General features: G+C 41.9%; 1 protein-coding gene across 1 annotated transcript; it reads left to right on the forward strand.

Annotated features, from left to right (window-relative positions):
- Nucleotides 1-2,111: 2,111 nt before the first annotated feature.
- Nucleotides 2,112-15,180, forward strand: LOC311486118 (coiled-coil domain-containing protein 81-like; the record flags this gene model as incomplete). Its single annotated transcript, XM_084541880.1, has 16 exons — nucleotides 2,112-2,187; nucleotides 2,304-2,365; nucleotides 2,465-2,618; nucleotides 3,420-3,604; nucleotides 3,683-3,757; nucleotides 3,847-4,053; nucleotides 4,717-4,814; nucleotides 6,264-6,357; nucleotides 6,754-6,900; nucleotides 10,070-10,168; nucleotides 10,688-10,857; nucleotides 10,969-11,047; nucleotides 13,369-13,479; nucleotides 13,609-13,718; nucleotides 13,790-13,915; nucleotides 14,621-15,180. The coding sequence occupies 16 exons, from the start codon at nucleotides 2,112-2,114 to the stop codon at nucleotides 14,757-14,759; spliced, it is 1,932 nt and encodes a 643-aa protein (XP_084398006.1). The 3' UTR covers nucleotides 14,760-15,180.
- Nucleotides 15,181-17,197: the final 2,017 nt, after the last annotated feature.

A 17,197-nucleotide genomic window follows, 5' to 3' on the forward strand; every position in this document is an offset into this window, starting at 1 on the left:
ATTCTAAGGAATTTTATATAGTGTAGCTTTGGTTCAGTGGTTTCTAATCTGTTGTCCAGTCCATGAACTCTGAAGGGTCACAAGATAAAGCTGATTCATGATTCATGAGATGGAATGGAAAACAAAATAAGCTCTTTCTATATTTGGCTGTAGGGATTTGTTTTTCCCCTATTCTTTACTTGTGGGTGGAATACTGGACAATTTTACTTACTGGGTCCAGAATAATGATTTAATTTAAGGTAGTACGCTAGACGACTGAAACCACTGACATTTAACCTAAAGAAATTGCTTTAATTTATAGGCGTATGATTTTTTATTTTTTTTCTAACGTAGAATATTAACCCCTCCTCATATGTTTGTTTCTCAGGAACAGCAACGATGCTCCTGGGTCAGTTTGACCTGGGGCATGCTTGATTATCTGAAAAGTGTCAGGAACCACCAAAAAAAAAAATAATAATAAAAAAAAGAAAAATCCCAATAAACATTGTTTATATCTCATTATTAACTCCAATTAATTACTACAGTGCTTATTTATATACTTCTTGATATTTAATTTTTTTTGTACAATTCTTAGTTAGTTAATTTTATTTATATTTATACTTTTCTATTTTCTATTTCTGCTATGGCTTGAATCGGGACCAGAGAAACAAATTTCGTTCCATCCCATGTACCAACATGTGTTGAAATGACAATAAAGAATCCTTGAATCCTTGAATTACTAACCGTTTCAATCAATATTGAGTGCAGTGGTGTTCTTTACTACAGATCATGGCTCAGTGAGGATAATTCAATCGTTTTCCATAAATAAAATGTTAAAACTTTTTTTTTTAATGTACATTGGAAAGACCTAAATATAAAATACAATAATTTTACTTGACAGTGATTTTTGTTTTTAATATTTTATTTTATATTTTGAATTTGAATTTTTTTTTTTTCAAATTGACCGGCTGACTTAATCTAAAAATGAACACAATAAACAGAAGTATAATAATCCAATCTTATTTGTGTTGTTACTGATTAAAGGTGCCAATATGCTCACCTCATTGCCTCTAGAAATGTAGTATGTAGGAATCTCAAAACGGTACTAGAGCTCAGGTGCATTGTATCAGGTCATTCATTTCACACCAAATGAAACTGTGACAACTCACCTGGTGTGTTTAACACCACTCAGCATCACATAAAACATATTTACATATTATTCCACCTGTCCAATTATGAACAATTATAGTGAAGAGATGTCTCTCTTACCTGTCAGTAATGTCAGGAAGTGAAGCAGCAGAAGAGACACAAGCATGTTCACACTCATCGTGACGGGGCGCCAGGATGTGAGTCAAGCAGTGTTTGATCCTCTCAGAAACACGCACGCTTTATAGTTGTCCTGCTGCAGCACTTCCACAGAACTACGCGTTGCAGTTTGAGCCAATTTCCAAGAATGCCGGAAAACGAAAGTGAAAGTTTTTGGGAGGAACATAAACACAGGTCATTTCCCCACCCTTCAGTTACATCAACATATTTTCTACTCCGCCTACCAGATGTATATTGTAGGCTGCAGATGCGGGCTGCGTGGCAACCATACATTTGCGATTTTTTGCCCTATAAGAATAAAAACTGACTCGACTTGAAACTTCAAATGCACAAGCAGCAGCCATTTGATATATATATTATTTTTTTTTGAGTCATTCAGTTCAGTACACGTTACTCTCCAACACTGATGCCTGAACACAGCACAGAGGATGGACTGATTGACGGATGAATGGGTAGGTAAACCTTTCCTTTAAAACCTCTCTTAGTTTTTTCCCCCCACAGAGCAATCATTAATATTAAATCAGTTTAATAAGACATCACTATAATTAAGATGATTATCAGGGGAGTTCACTTGATAGATTTAATATCTAGGCGACTGCTCCCGTGCGCCTGTCCTGCTTTGTTGTGGTTTGCCGCTGCGCTCTGGATACCCGGCTCTGTCCCTTCACAGCGGGGGTGCATCGCTAAGGGCAACCGCGTCTGTCTGGTGCTCGGCTTGATCTCCGGAATTTGCGGCAAAGCAGCAACGGAGGCGGCCGATTTGGACGCAGAAAAGTCCCGTGAGGATTTCTCAGCGGCTGTTCGAGATGGTTGACATGCTGCGGTTGGTGGCGGAAGGGGACAGGCGAACATTACCGGTTCTCTCCCGGCTTTCTAAAAACGGTAAGTCTGACGGTTAACAGTTGATTCACATGTAAGCGGTTAGTGTCATGGGTTCCCAGTCCTCATCCATGACGTCTCCTTGTGGCTATAACTAAACTTGATTCCTTATTTTCCAGACATTGAAAGTATTTGGGCAGATGTGTCTGCCTACATAGAGCGGCAGATGACTTTACAAAAGGTTCGACTATCTATCTATCTATCTATCTATCTATCTATCGATCCTGTTGCTTGAAATTATTAAGTGTGTCTATCTATACACTGATTGATCTACTCCTAGGGGGTCCACATGACAGGACTGGGGACCTTCACCTTCTCCCAGCAGAGGTTGGACATTGGCAACAAGTTCACAATAATCCAACGACCCATCTTCCTCCTCGCTGGGAGGCTGGTCCAGTCTCTGGGTTTAAAGCAAGCCAGGCCACTGGCTGCAGGTGAGCTCTATTAACAATTAGTTGGCGCCTCCTTTAAAGGATTTGTGAGCTGCCGATAATCTGTCTTTGGTGGATGGGCTACTTAATGTTCACTGGGTTGCCGGATTGTTGAAAATCATCTCTTTAGGCGCCCTTAATTTAGTAGGAAGGTCTCTCTAATGGAGCGATTGACCCCTTACCTGATTGGAAAGGCTGCTGGGCTTCTGGGCTAACATCCATCTTTGAACCTAAGAGACACATTATTACAACAAAAGAATTTATGAGCATCACAGCAGATAGCCAACTGGAGCAGTGGGAAATCTGCGAAATCACTCGAGTTGCAAAACCCTGCCTGATGTCATAGGATATCAGATCATGTCCTGCGTGTGATGCGTGCTGATGCGTTCACAGTTCATTATGTGTCACTTTATGACACCAAAGGGCATCGAGGGGGCGTGATGTTAAATGAAATTCCCTGATAACGTGGGCAAGTCTTGACATGTCACATTTGGAAAGATGGACTGAAAGAAGAGGAAACCCTTTGTTGTCATTGTATGCACGATACAATGACAATGCAAAAAACCCATCGTAGCGTCGCTTTTAAGAAGAATGATATACAACCTCTACTACATGCACTCATAAACAATCCAATTCACAGGCAGAGTAAGATCATAATAAAGTAAATATTCCGCATAAGAATTTAAAATATACAGGTGGTTACTGGTGGAGCTTCTGCGTGTTATTTGATAACAAACTCATTGTGCTTACTGCGAAATGATTGTACGCATGGTGTGCTGATGAAAACAAACACGTTCCTTGCAGCAACACACCTACCAGTGGTGCAACTGAACTTTGCAGCCGTATCACAGGACACTCCTTTCAGTCGGGACGTGGTGGAGGGCTGCATCAGAGAGACTCTCCTGCTGCTCTTCAGGGCTTTGGCCTCTGAAAAACACGTGTTCCTCAACTTCGAGGGTATTGGCGTCCTGGCATTTAAGAACAACAAGGTGGACCCGCGTGCTCGTACTTAAGTTGTGATTCGCATTCATGGCAATGAGTCTAATCTGGTTTCATGTACTTTGAAGGCCCACATGAAATTCAACAGAGATTTTATCAATGCCATGGATGGAACCGGTAGGCTGCTGTTGGCTTTTAAGAACGTGAGTGAAAAAAAGAAGTGGGAAAAAAGCGTGTTTGCATGTTAAAGAGTGTAATGAATGGCTTTACATATTCATATTTGCCCCTGTAGAGACCTGGGAGCAGTGTCTCTTTACTCTCTGGTGGACTATCAAGGCTTCAAAGGCCACAGACTGCCAACCCCTTCACCCTGCCAACTGTCTACTCCCCTGAGCCAGACAACAAAGTTGGTGACAAAGATGGACAGGGCTTGTCACCGGGTCCGGACCAGAGGAACGCTGGAGGTGAAAGAGCCCTTTGCACGAGCCTGATAATTAGGGTTGGAGTTTGCTTGTTGCTTAATAAATCTAAATTAAATACTTAATAAAACCCAAATCCTTTCGTAGCACTTAGCGACTTGCTACAAAGATAATATAAAAAAAAGATATTAAAAAATACATTTCCTGCAGTCTTAGTTGGTCGGCACACATGGATTTAATAGAAAGGCTCTGTCTTTTCCCATTCTTAGTCATTTACTCACCGTAGCGTCATATTTGTGCTCCAAACATGACAGTGGCATCAGTTTTGTTGCCCAACACTTGGGAACAAAAGACCTGCCACCTACTACCTAGAAGGTGTGTTGTAGCATGTGCGGATGAACTGGTTGCACCAGCAGTTAGAGGTGGAGAGAGCTTGTTCTCACGTTATACGCAAGAAGTCAAACGTTTGTTTCACTATGCTGTACAAAAAGCAATGCTTAAGAATAGAGATTTAATGAATAACGAGTGATTTATTAGCCTTTGTCAAGTACAGGCAACTTCAAACGGACAACCGAGTCAATAGGGTGTGATGGAGATTCAGACAGAGTTACTGAGTGCACAATGACTAACTCAGTAGCAACTGTTCTGAAGCCAAGATATAAGGAAAAGTGGAAGTGCAGTTAAGTTCAATAGCAGTGAACCTACTCAGAGTGTTGTGTGTCCCTGCAGAAGTTCACCCACAGAGAGAATCTAAATCCCATCAGACACTGCAGCCTGCCAAGATGAAAGCTGTCAGCCCGCCTGAACAACTGACTCCAAAACCCCCCACGGAGACAGACAAGTACCCCACACACAAAGACACAGAAACACTGGCGCACACACACACACACACCCACACACACACACACACACACACACACACACACACACACTCCATGGATGGGTTCAGTTTGCAGTGCATTGAGCCGTTGTTTGCAGGTGGGTTGAGCCAACGAGAGTCGAGTGCTCAGAGGTGGTCTTATATTGTTACTATAATCCCGAGGTGGTTTCCAGCTCCATCAATGATGCACAACTACCTGTGGGCCAGATTGCTCCTCTGTCATTACCTCCATGCACCGTCAACTGCCACACACATACACCTATAATCTGGGAAAATGATAAGAAATTCCCCTCATGATTAAAAAGGGAATGAGAAGGATCACCCCTCTCTGAAAATTTGAGCTAAATCTCACGGCCCGACAAGATTTTCTGTGCATGACCACTGACAGGAGAAGTAAATAACATTCACCATCTTGTGACAATTCAGTGTTCTGCTGGGAAACGTTTGGAGCTGGTATTCATGTGGATGTTACTTTGACATTTACCACCCACCTAGACCAGACTAGGCACCCCCCACACCATAGCAATGACTCTCCTTGATGGCAGCAGCCATCCCCAGCAGGATGCAGCCTGACACAGACACACACACAAAAACGGTTTAGGAACAACTAAAAAAAAAACAAAAAAAACATGAAGAACAGCACAAGGTGTCGACCTGGCCTCCAAATTCACTAGATCCCAAACCGATCAAGTATCTGTGGAATGATCCACAGAGACCCCTCCCCTCAACCCATAGGACCCAAAGGCCCCACCACTAACATCACCCTGTTGTTACTGTCAGAAGGCCCATGTCCATTCTCTGATGAGCCACAGCTGTTTTGGAGGTACAAGGGAGACCTACACAATATTGGGAGTGTCTCTCTGTGGCCGTCTTTTGACCTCTCCCTCCCTTAATACTCCCATGAAAAAAACAGCTGTTGCCGTAGTAACTCCCTTATCTAGGACGCAATTGCTAACCAGCAGAAAGGGCGGCGCATTTTGGGTAAATGAGCTCATCAGTGAGTGAAGGGGGGTGTTCCCAGCAGGAGGGAGACCTCCGCGTCATTTCGACAAAAGGGGTCTTCCATGTTTTTATTACAGTAGGAATGTTTTTCTGTTGTTAGTGTACTAGGTCGTACAGGATCCATGCCCTCATGGTGTTCCCTACTTTCCTGTTTGAGCTATTGTGTGTGATACCAGTGAAATACGCTCACTCACCACGTGTCTTAAGAAAGGTATTTAATCTGATTTCCACAGAAAAGGGAGGAAATTGATAGAACTGTGGCATAATTTCACATAATCAACACTTGTTTTATTTATGCATATATTTAACTAAAAAGGACCCCCTAAAACTGCTATACTATATTAGGAAGGTGGTCATAATGTTATGTCTTATCGGTGTATGTAGTATGGTCTGTGGCTCCACTTTCAGACCCACCACCATCATTTCACCAAAAGGGGAGCCTCTCAAGCTGGACGAACGTTTCCCGAGTCCAAGCTGCTCTGGCCACACCCGCGCTGGACAGGTGAGTGTGTGTAGGTGTGTTTGTGTAACTGTATCTTTCAGATCTAATCCAGCTTTTATAGTATTGTATAGCAGGTCATGCTATTACCAAATGGAAACTATCGCTGACTGGAAAGCAAAACGGAAATTTGTTATTTGTTACTGAAACCCACACATCACCGCTAATCTTGACAGAATCCCATTGAAGCTTTTTGTTTTTTCTGGCCCGCCTCACAGTTTCGGTTCGCCTCTCATGTGTCGTCATTTTCAGTTGCAGCGGGATACAATTTCTAGCTAAGAAGGCCCTATGTTCCTATTCACATTAACATTACTAAAGGCTCAACACAGTTAGCTTCAGGTGGACACAAAACCGCATCAGTCCAGTGCTAATGTTGCCCCGTTACTGTGGACCCCGTAGGAGCTGTGCTACCTGTGTATGCAGAGGGCCCAAAGAAATGTCCCCGTGTACCTGAGGGAGCAGCAGCAGGCAGAGGAGAAAGCTCAGGAGAAACTCCTACTGCTTAAAGAACAACTGAGAGACACCCAGTACATGGAGGAGCAACAGGTGGGTTGTTGAACATTTCAGAGCAGCAAGGAGTCGACAGCCACAATATTAAACGTTAACACCAGTGCGCTAACATGCTACTTTTCTGCATTTCCACATCCAAGTTTAACATTTTTGAAGACTTGATAATTTGCTATAAAACACAGCACTGATTAAAATGCCTGGGCTGTCGTCACTTCTGAGTGTAATTGGCCCAATGATGGAACAATTTCCATGACACCACATTTCACTGGAAAAAAATAAATATTAACCAGATTACCTAAGATTCAACGTCTGAGAAACCATGACTATGACTCCACTGACTAATTTACCATCACTGACTGTGTGCATACACTATATTACCAAAGTAATGGCTCATCTGACTTTACACACGCATGAACTTAAGTGACGTCCGATTCTTAATCCATAGGATGTAATTAGGGATGCACGATAACGTTTTTAAGAAACCGATACCGATAACCGATAACTTTCCGCTTCCAAAGGCCGATACCGATAACCGATAAAATACCTGAAGATTTTTTTTTAAAGCCTCACCAATGGGTACAATGTTTCAAATGAATTTTCATGTTCGAGGTATTAAAGCTGGTGCTGATTTTTCCACCTCGTGGCACTTTCTTTAAACATTTATTAAAAACAGCCAGAGAAGTGTCATCCTCGGAAACTTTGAAAAAGTCCCACACCACCGCCGCCGCCATGTTGTTTGTTTACAAACGTATGCATATTGTGCTCCATTCAAGTGGTGACGGAAGTTCCCTGTTCCCGGTTTGAGAGTCGTTTTTCCCATAGACATATATACATAGACGCCTCATTGAGCGCTGGACTGTACGTCAGCGTCACCGCCGTTAATGGAATGAACTTTATTAAGCATCTTCTACAAAGTACTATAAGCATTTACACATTCACACACGAACGTATATATTCAGGAAACCGATAGGAACCAAAAACAACGTCTGTAACCGTTACAGACGTTGTTTTTGGTTCCTATCGGTTTCCTGAATATATACGTTCGTGTGTGACTATGTAAATGAGAGGCATTAACTTACAGCACTTTGTAGAAGACGCTTAATAACGTTCACTCCATACACTCGTATTGGTTCGCGGGACAGAGCTGCCTCCTCCAGTATGGCGGCGACGTTGAAGAATCGCAACAACCCGCTCAATGAGGCGTCTATGTATACATGTCTATGGTTTTTCCGACCTTTTATGTTCCTGGTTTATGTGTAATATCCTGGGTAATGGCGGCTACTATCAAAATAATGACAGAGTTGACGAGTTGTTTTCCGACATGATGGAGTATTTTAATATTTTTTTTTTCCCAGCCAGAATGTTGTTTTTCCGATATACCGATGCCACTTGAACGCAACATTCACTTCAGGCTGTTCAAGTCTCATGTGGGAGTTGGAGCGATTGATTAAAACAACCACTCACACCGCAGTACTGGCAAATATATATATTATCTATTATCGTTTATGATATTGTAATTTCCAGATATCGGGCCGGTAATTATCGTGCACCCCTAGATGTAATATGACGTCGACCCACCCTTTGCTGCTATAACAGCTTCAACTGTTCTGGGAAGGCTTTCCGCAAGGTTTAGGAGTGTGTTTATGGGATTTTTTGACCATTCTTCCAGAAGTGCATTTGTGAGGTCAGACACAGATGTTCTCTAATTCATCCCAAAAGAGTTCTATCAGGTTGAGGTCAGGACTCTGTGCAGGCCAGTCAAGTTCTTCCACACCAAACTCGCTCATCCATGTCTTTATGGACCTTGCTTTGTGCACTGGTGCGAAGTCATGTTGGAACAGGAAGGGGCCATCTCCAAACTGTTCCCAAAAAGTTGGGAGCTTGGAATTGCCCAAAATCTCTTGGTATGATGAAACATTCAAAGTTCCTTTGACTGGAACTAAGGGGTCAAGCCCAGCTCCTGAAAAACAACCCCACACTATAATCCCCCCTCCACCAAACTTCACACTTGGCGCAATGCAGTCAGACAAGTACCGTTCTCCTGGCAACCACCAAACCCAGATTGGTCCATCAGATTTCCAGATAGAGAAGCGTGATTCATCACTCCAGAGAACGGGTCTCCACTGCTCTAGAGTCCAGTGGCGGCGTGCTTTACACCACTGGATCCGACGCTTCGCATTGCCCTTGGCGATGTATGGCTTGGATGCAGCTGCTCGGCCAGGGAAACCCATTCCATGAAGCTCTCTACGCACTGTTCCTGAGCTAATCTGAAGGCCACATGAAGTTTGGAGGACTGTAGCAATTAACTCTGCAGAAAGTTGGTGACCTCTGCATACTATGCACCTCAGCATCATTTTACGTGCCCTTCCACTTCATGGCTGAATTGCTGTCGTTCCCAATCGCTTCCACTTTGTTATAACACCACTGACATTTGACTGTGGAATATTTAGCAGCGTGGAAATTTCACGACTGGACTCTTTGCTCAGGTGGCATCCTATCACAGTACCACGCTGGAATTCACCGAGCTCCTGAGAGCGACCCATTCTTTCACAAATGTTTGTAGAAGCAGTCTGCAAGCCTTGGTGCTTGATTTTTTTTGACACCTGTGGCCATGGAAGTGATTGAAACACCTGAATTCAGTTATTTGGATGGGTGAGCGAATACTTTTGGCAATATAGTGTATATGCAGCACTGTTGCTCTAGCTAGCATGTCCGTGTTTGTTATCTAAATTTCTGAAATAAAGATGTAAAGTTTATGCGCACAAACACATAAGTAGGATACTTCTGAACACGATAAAAACTGGGATACTCAAATTCATCCAACCGCAAAATGCGGAGGTGTAAGGTTATAAAGTGTTGCTGTGTGGTTCAAGTGTCGAAACTGCTGATTCCACGCAAGCTGAGACAGGAACAGAAGTAAGATAAAAGGAAAAACGTCACCTTTTGACAAAGAAAAGCTTCAATTTCTCATCAACTGAAGAGCTATGTGTGGTTCACAACTGGTTTGGGCCAACCTCTTCCTCTTTAGAGTAGTGGGAAATGAGCGTGGGAAATGAGCATGGGACATGAGGGATACTGTAACCGTAAAAAAAACCCCACCTGCAGATCAGAACATCTATATATGGATTTTAAACACTATGGGAAAAGTTTTATATATAGCCTATATATGTCAGTGTTTTTCCAACGGTGTGTGTTTTTCCGGCAGGCAAAGATGAGCGACCAACGCGAGCATGCGAAGCAGGTTGCTACGTTCAATCTGCAAATGTCCGAGAAGAAAGCGAACGCTTACTTTCCTGCATACCCTGTGAGTGGAATCCTGTTAAATTTAATTTACAAAGCACCAGAGCTCAAACATTCCCAAACACATGTGGTATTACTATGATGACCACAGATGTATTTTAGTGCTGGTAATTCTAAATACACTTTGGGGAAGCAGATATTTGATGGGCAAGATGGTTATCAGAAATACAAGAGAGGAGTAACTTTTGTGATGCCACCAAACAAACCCAGGATTTTAATGAGAAGCTCCTAAGAATCGGGGTTAGCTCTACTCATGGTGCATTGTATTTCCCCTTCACTGCTTCACAATAAAAGCCAACAAAGCCACAACGTTTGTTTCAGTCGTCTTTAAGTGTAAATGTGATGTAACAGGAAAATACTCTATATGTAGAGAGAGACATTTAGGGTGGCACAGTGGCGTGGTGGTTAGCACTCACGCCTCGGGCCGATGAATAGAGACATTCATGAATATCTATTACTTCTTAAAACTATTCCTGTTACTCTGTGTTTGTCTTTAGTAATACTTGTACTCTGTTGTCTTTAGAATTCATTCATCTTCCCAGCCCGACCCCTCACACCTCCCAGGAGGATTCAGCAGCACCGATACATGAGCGACCTTCAGAGCCAGATAGGGAGGCGACAGAAACACGAGGCTCAAGACCAGCACAGCCGTCTCCTCATGGAGCGTTTAGACCAGGTCCAGCTGATCCAGGAGTGAGTGACGGGGGGCGGGGCGGCGCTGCTTCAGATTTTAAATAATGACCTCATGGGGTAACTAGTGTGCCCTTATATATATATATGTGTGTGTATGTGTGTGTGTTTTAGGATAGCTTTGAAGAAGGCTCAGCAGCTCCAGCAGAAACAGGAGAAAACTAAGCATTACAAGAAGGCTCTGGATACGCAGGCAAGATAACACTTTGAGGATATCAGATTAAAATGACTTCACATTTAGTCTGACGGAGATTCACTAGAGGTTCATAGTATTTCTCAGCGAATATTTCAAACACTGGCTTATATGAACAACATTTTATCTCCCAGATCGAAATCATTCAGATTAGAAGTTTTGATTTAGCAGTTTAGATGGACACTAAATAAAACTATTTGGTCAGATATACGTGTTTGCCTGCCCTATAACAGTAGTATCTATCTATTTTTGAAATGCACAGAGTGGTTCTGATGGCTATGGAGTGGCTAATATAAAAGAAGGACTTTTTTCATACAACTGAAAAAAGACCAAGACAGAAATTTCTAATTCACTTCCAATTTTGTTCATCTTCTCAAACACTTGTTGTTTTGCTATCTGCTGTTAGCTGTCACCACGTTTCTGTCCTTTCCCACGTGGGGAATTAAAAAGAATTTAAAAGAATGTATTCTTATCAGCCAGACAGAAGCAACTGGATTAAACACTTACGAGGTTATAAGGTGCTAATATTTTCCTATTCAACAGATTTTCAGTTGCAGATTCCTTCACATTATTCTGGTCTGTTAATGAAGTGGTTACGTGAGGCCTTTTTATTCTGCCATCTGTATAATGTTGTGTCCATGTAAACACAGCAATTGAAAGTATATTTTATTTTCTATTTATAGAGATATTTCTTAACAAGGAACAAATCAGGATTGACGTCATAATTAACAGGTAATAGTTCATGAGTAGCGCTTGAAAACAGCTGAATCAAGGACCATATAGTACATATTGATGATGTCATTAGAGAACAGACTGGGAGACTCTGATGTGTTTAATGAGTCATTAGGTAATAATTAGTTGATTAATGTCAGTGAGACTGAATAATTCTCACAATCCTGATTCAGCTGCTATACTAAAATCAATTCATTGATTTCTCCAATGCTACCTGTGAATTTCTCATGAAAAAACAATAACTGCTTGTTATTATCATGGCATAGAGAGGGACTACTTAATAACTGTGTAGTATAGTCTATAGATTGAGTAATACCAAAGAATAAGTCATTATTAGCGCTGCTGAGTGTCGTATTTATAACTGATCAGTAACTATTTATTGAAAAATGTATGTGTTGCTCAGTTTCTCACATGCTTAATATAGAATAATAATCATGATTTGTTATATTACGGCTTATTATATTAGTATTATTATTAAGAAAGTAATTTGTCTGTTCTCTGGTTGATTCAGGCGTATTCAGAACTCCACTTTAACTTTTCCGTAACTATTAAATCAAGTGTGTTAAACTAATTTTAGTTCAGGGGCTGCATACAGTCCAATTTGATCTCAAGCAGGTCGGACCAGTAAGATAATAGCATAATAATCTATAAATACCATAAACTTCAAATGTGCCCCTTTGTTTTAGTGCAAAAAAGTATAAGTACATTATGGCATTCTGTACATTAAATGAGCTATCCTTTTACAAAACATTTTATGAGCAACCTGAAATTTCTTTTAAGAAAAATAAGTGCAATTTTGGCACATTGCTTTTATACAGTATAAGGCGATCCTTGGACTACTGCCTTCCTACATTTGTACCGTAATCGCACAGAAAAGTGCTGGTGCGCACTCTCTACTCTCACAAGGTCATTTGATGCTTTCTGTTCCATTATGCCTCTACTAAACAGGGTAAAAGCGCTATTTCTTGTCCTCTCTGCAAAAATTGCCAGAACTACCTTGAAAAACAGGTTCTTCATCTCAGTGGGATCTTCCTGGTTAAATGAATAATAGTTCTGGGTCTCAGTGTTGCGTTATGTCCTCTACTCTTAGTAAGACAGTGTATTCTAGTGGAGCAATTAAGAATAGCACTTAGTTTTATTGAAACATTGCAGTAAATATCTTCTATGTCTTTATAAATTTATCCCAAGGGACAGATTGGACACTCTGGAAGGACAGGCCGTACAGTATGTTTGACACCCCTGTATTAAATCATTCCTGATTCATTCTCGGTCGTTCCTTCCATTTCTATGTACTGTACTGTACTGTAAGTATCACCTTGTTTTTCTGTGATAATATTAGTATATGCTGGTTAACATAATAGTTTGTGGTTAGATTCCTCAGAGTATCTCTGCTTCAACACGAGATTTTGAATGTTCAAATGTGCCATTGTGTGGTCCATGCTGAGGGAGGTCAAAGGTTAAGGAAACACAGCTACCACCCATCCTGTCAGTTGAAAGGCACTGAAGAAGGCACATGTTGTTATCGCAAACTCCACAGCTTAATCGGTGGCATCCTTGCATCTTAACTTAAATGAGTGGTTTTCTTTCAGGTGGAGGACAAGAAGTCCACAGAACCTGCAGAGCCCCAGCCGGACAACCCCACGCTCAACCGCTGTGAGACAGCAGCGAGCAACACAGAGAGCCGGGAGAGAGCACAAAAGGTCACCTCTGTTTTTCACTGTTGTCGGAAAAAGCAACAGTAGTCAAAACTGATCTGCAGAGATTGTCAGGCCTGTCGCAGCACGCCTCGGGTTCAAATCAGTCTACTTCAAACATTGTGTGCTCTTCAGCTCTTCCAGGTGAATTTCAGCACTGCCACTGAGAGGAAGAAAGAAGAACTGCACAGCCGGAAGTTGCAGATGGAGAAAGAGAGAGAAATGCTCAGACACAACAAGATGGAGTGAGTACTAGGGAGGTTACAATTAAGAAGATGTATAAACAGACAGTAGCGTCTGATGTTTTTCTGCTCAGGTTGATACTGGACCGCATTAATCGCTTTGAGAAGAAGAGGGACATCAGTAAGTCACTAGAGGAAGAGTGGAGTCGCAGCACCGAGCTGAAACACAAGCGAGAGGAAGAGGAGAGACGCTTCATGAGGTGCGTAGGTGCAGGGCCCCCTTGAGCCTCTTGAGATTTCGTATTATTTATGAATTCAATTTCCGGTGAGTCGGTTGATTATCCACACAGAAAATGTGTCACCTGTTAATTATTATCCCATATAGCACTTAATAAGCAACGATAGCATTCACATAGAGTTGAGTTTCTGGCCCTCTGGTGAATGTAAGTCCAATACTCGTTCCCTTTTAGCTCTGCTTAGCACTCTACCAACTCCTGAGGGACTTCAGTTTAGATGTTCACCAGCTAGGCACCAACTGTGCAGCAGTTTAGTGCTGAGAAAGTATTATACAGAGCGTTTTTTTTTGCCTGCTGTTGCCCAAAGTTTAGTGGAAACTGATTTATCAAATGGATAATCACCTACATCACATGTCAATGTTTACACAAGAGAACAGATGAGTAACAGCAGATAAAAACATCAGATCTGTGTGGGAAGATGAGGAGACGGAGTATTTTGAGCGTTCCATTCACGTTCTCCTGTTTGAACTTTGAGCTTGTGCTCCTTTTATTACATCTTCTTGCGCCATGACAAGAAATTTAGTTCTCAATATTAGCAAAATGGGAGTGAACAGAAACAAGCAGGTGTTTATCCTTCGAATGTTGGAGATAAAGCTGAAATATGTCTCCATCATTTACGCCGCGCACAGTCTCCTCATCCATTCTTACCCTGTGCCTCCCCATGCTCAGATCTGCTGATCAGCTCCTCGTAGATAAGCTTGCAGAGTACAGGCGCTGCTGCCAGTGTAAGAGGAGGACCACCAACTGTGGGGAGACCAACATCTGGAAAGACTCCCATTACTTCTCTGGCTCCCAGTTCATGATCTGATGAAGTGAAGCCAATGGCAGCACCTGAACGTCAATACCTCACAGCCTGAACAAGACCTCATTGTTTAGCTCATCCTGAGATCTCAGCTAAAGATCTAAATAATAAGTTAAGCATATTTTAGTGTTGTGATGTGCAATAGGTGAAAATGAACGGTTTAAACTGCTCCTTTCCTAAATTAGTCCTTGGGTTCATGTTTGTTTGACTTTGATTATCTGTAGAAAGTAATTCTTTTTTGTTGCATGTGTGTCTCACATTTGCATGGCACAAAAATCAAACAATAAAATGAAGCAGTTCATATTTTTTAGACTTGCAGGGGTTTTACACACACACACAAATGCACACACACTACATCGTGCATTCCCTGGCCCAGTGGTTCCCAAACCTTTCCTGTCAAGTCCCCCTTTGACGATACAGGAACATTGTGGGCCACCCCACCCACTCCAAATGAGTCGTTCCTTCTTTGTCTTGAATTAATTGCGTATAAAATATTTGTTTTTCTTTTCAAAATAAGAACATATCGCTTCACTTTTCTGCTTCACAGTTCATTGTTCAATTTGTGTTAACAGAAAAAATAAAATCCATTTCCAAAAAGACTTTAGATTGCTTTCAGACATATTCGTTGCATGACATCACCCATACGGGGTGCGCCCCACGGCTGGGAACCACTGTCCTAGCCCCTCAGCTAAGTGGCTAACCTTTAAGCGCAGTTTATACCTCTGCGGGACAAAGACGTAGCCTACTCTGGCGTGAGCCATTTATACTTGTGTGCTTGTCAGTGCACGTAGGGCTACGACGTTGAGGTCTGCACAGAGTCCACTGAAGTATAAACCGTGCATTACCCCGACTCTAACCTTAACAAGTTTGAACCACAATGACGCACACGCACGCATTTGTATGACTGTCTTTGTGATTAAATTCATTGGCATAATTATTTCTGTTGCAACTTACCCTAATCCAAACCATCTCAACTAAGTGCTTAACTCTAAAACCGAGTCTTAACCCTAAAACAACCTCCTAAAGAAGTGAGGACTGGCAAAAATGTCCTCTTTCCTGTATGTTGTTGCTGACAGGCATCATATAACATTTGAAAAGGACTGCATGAGGGTGTCCTGATAGCGGGTAACACACATACAACTAAATTCTATTTTATTTATACAGTGAAGCTTCAAATAAAAATAAGAAATCGTCTCTAAACGCTTTACGTAGAGTGAGCACTGGAGTGAAGACTACCAAAAAGAAAAACAGGAAGAAAGCTTGAATAGAAATCAGCTCATATGGGGGGATGCTTCTTAATCTTAAGGCCCACCAGATAGAGAGACAGAAAAAAAATAGGGAGACTTCATACATGCATCTTGATAAAGCATACACACAGCATGCAGTATGTGCATGATACAGGCAAGATTACACTATGCAATACATGATAAATGGGGGATTGATGATGGATAAAAAAAGGATAGATAAAGCCAGCATTCATTATTTACAGCAACCTGTAACCATAACTTTCACAGCTTGATTCCAGCCAAGAGAATGCACCCTCTAAACTGCCCTGATCTAATACAGCTTTGAGGTTTGTATTAGAGGCTGAGATTCACACACTGTATCACTCTGTGCAAAGTTAACAGCTCTTATTTGAGACATACTGTTTGTCGTCGTGTCCTGTGAATAACATGAGAATCACAGCTGTGCTCTTTTTATGTATCCACATGGCAAACAACTCGGCAGTAAAACAGGGTGTGTGATGTTTAAAGTGCCGGTGAGACAATAAAACATGGCGCAGGAAATCCATTAACGGATCTTTGAGCTTTATGGAAGCCAAGACACTGGATAATGGTTTGCGATACTCACAGACGAGATTTTACAACAGCGGCAACTAGTTTATTTGTTATTGCAACAATCACAAGGTAACCGGTAGAAAAAAATGGTGTTTAGGACTCTACTTTGTTTTCCTGGAGTGTTCTACATTATTAGCATTTCTTAGAACTAGTTAGAAAGCTGTGTTGTTGTTTTTTTAAGCAGGGCCTTGTCTGGACGTGACTGTATTTGCTGGTGAGGAGCACGATGGGTTCATTCAGTGGCAACAACATAAGTTTGTTCGTGAATTGCATTTTTATGTTAGCTGCCGTCGACTCGTTTAATCCTGCAACCACCAGGCAACACACTACAATTATGTCGAAGCATCGCAGGGAAAACCTCCTGGAACTGCCGGCTTTAAGCATCGTGGTAACCGCCTCTTAATCCACTAGCAACCACAACATACAGCACAACAATGAACCGCCTCGCAGCAACACAGAGCCACTGAACTAACCAGCAACTTGGAAAGAAAAACAGCAGAAACTGCAACTCAGCAGTCGATTAGCACGTCATTACTCTTTCTTAGCAACAACCTGGAAACGTAAGCTGCTTTACCTCCTAGTCTGACCTCGAAGACGGCGGCGTGG

The sequence above is a fragment of the Chelon labrosus genome (assembly GCF_963514085.1).
Source record: "Chelon labrosus genome assembly, chromosome: 3".
Lineage (NCBI taxonomy): Eukaryota > Metazoa > Chordata > Actinopteri > Mugiliformes > Mugilidae > Chelon > Chelon labrosus.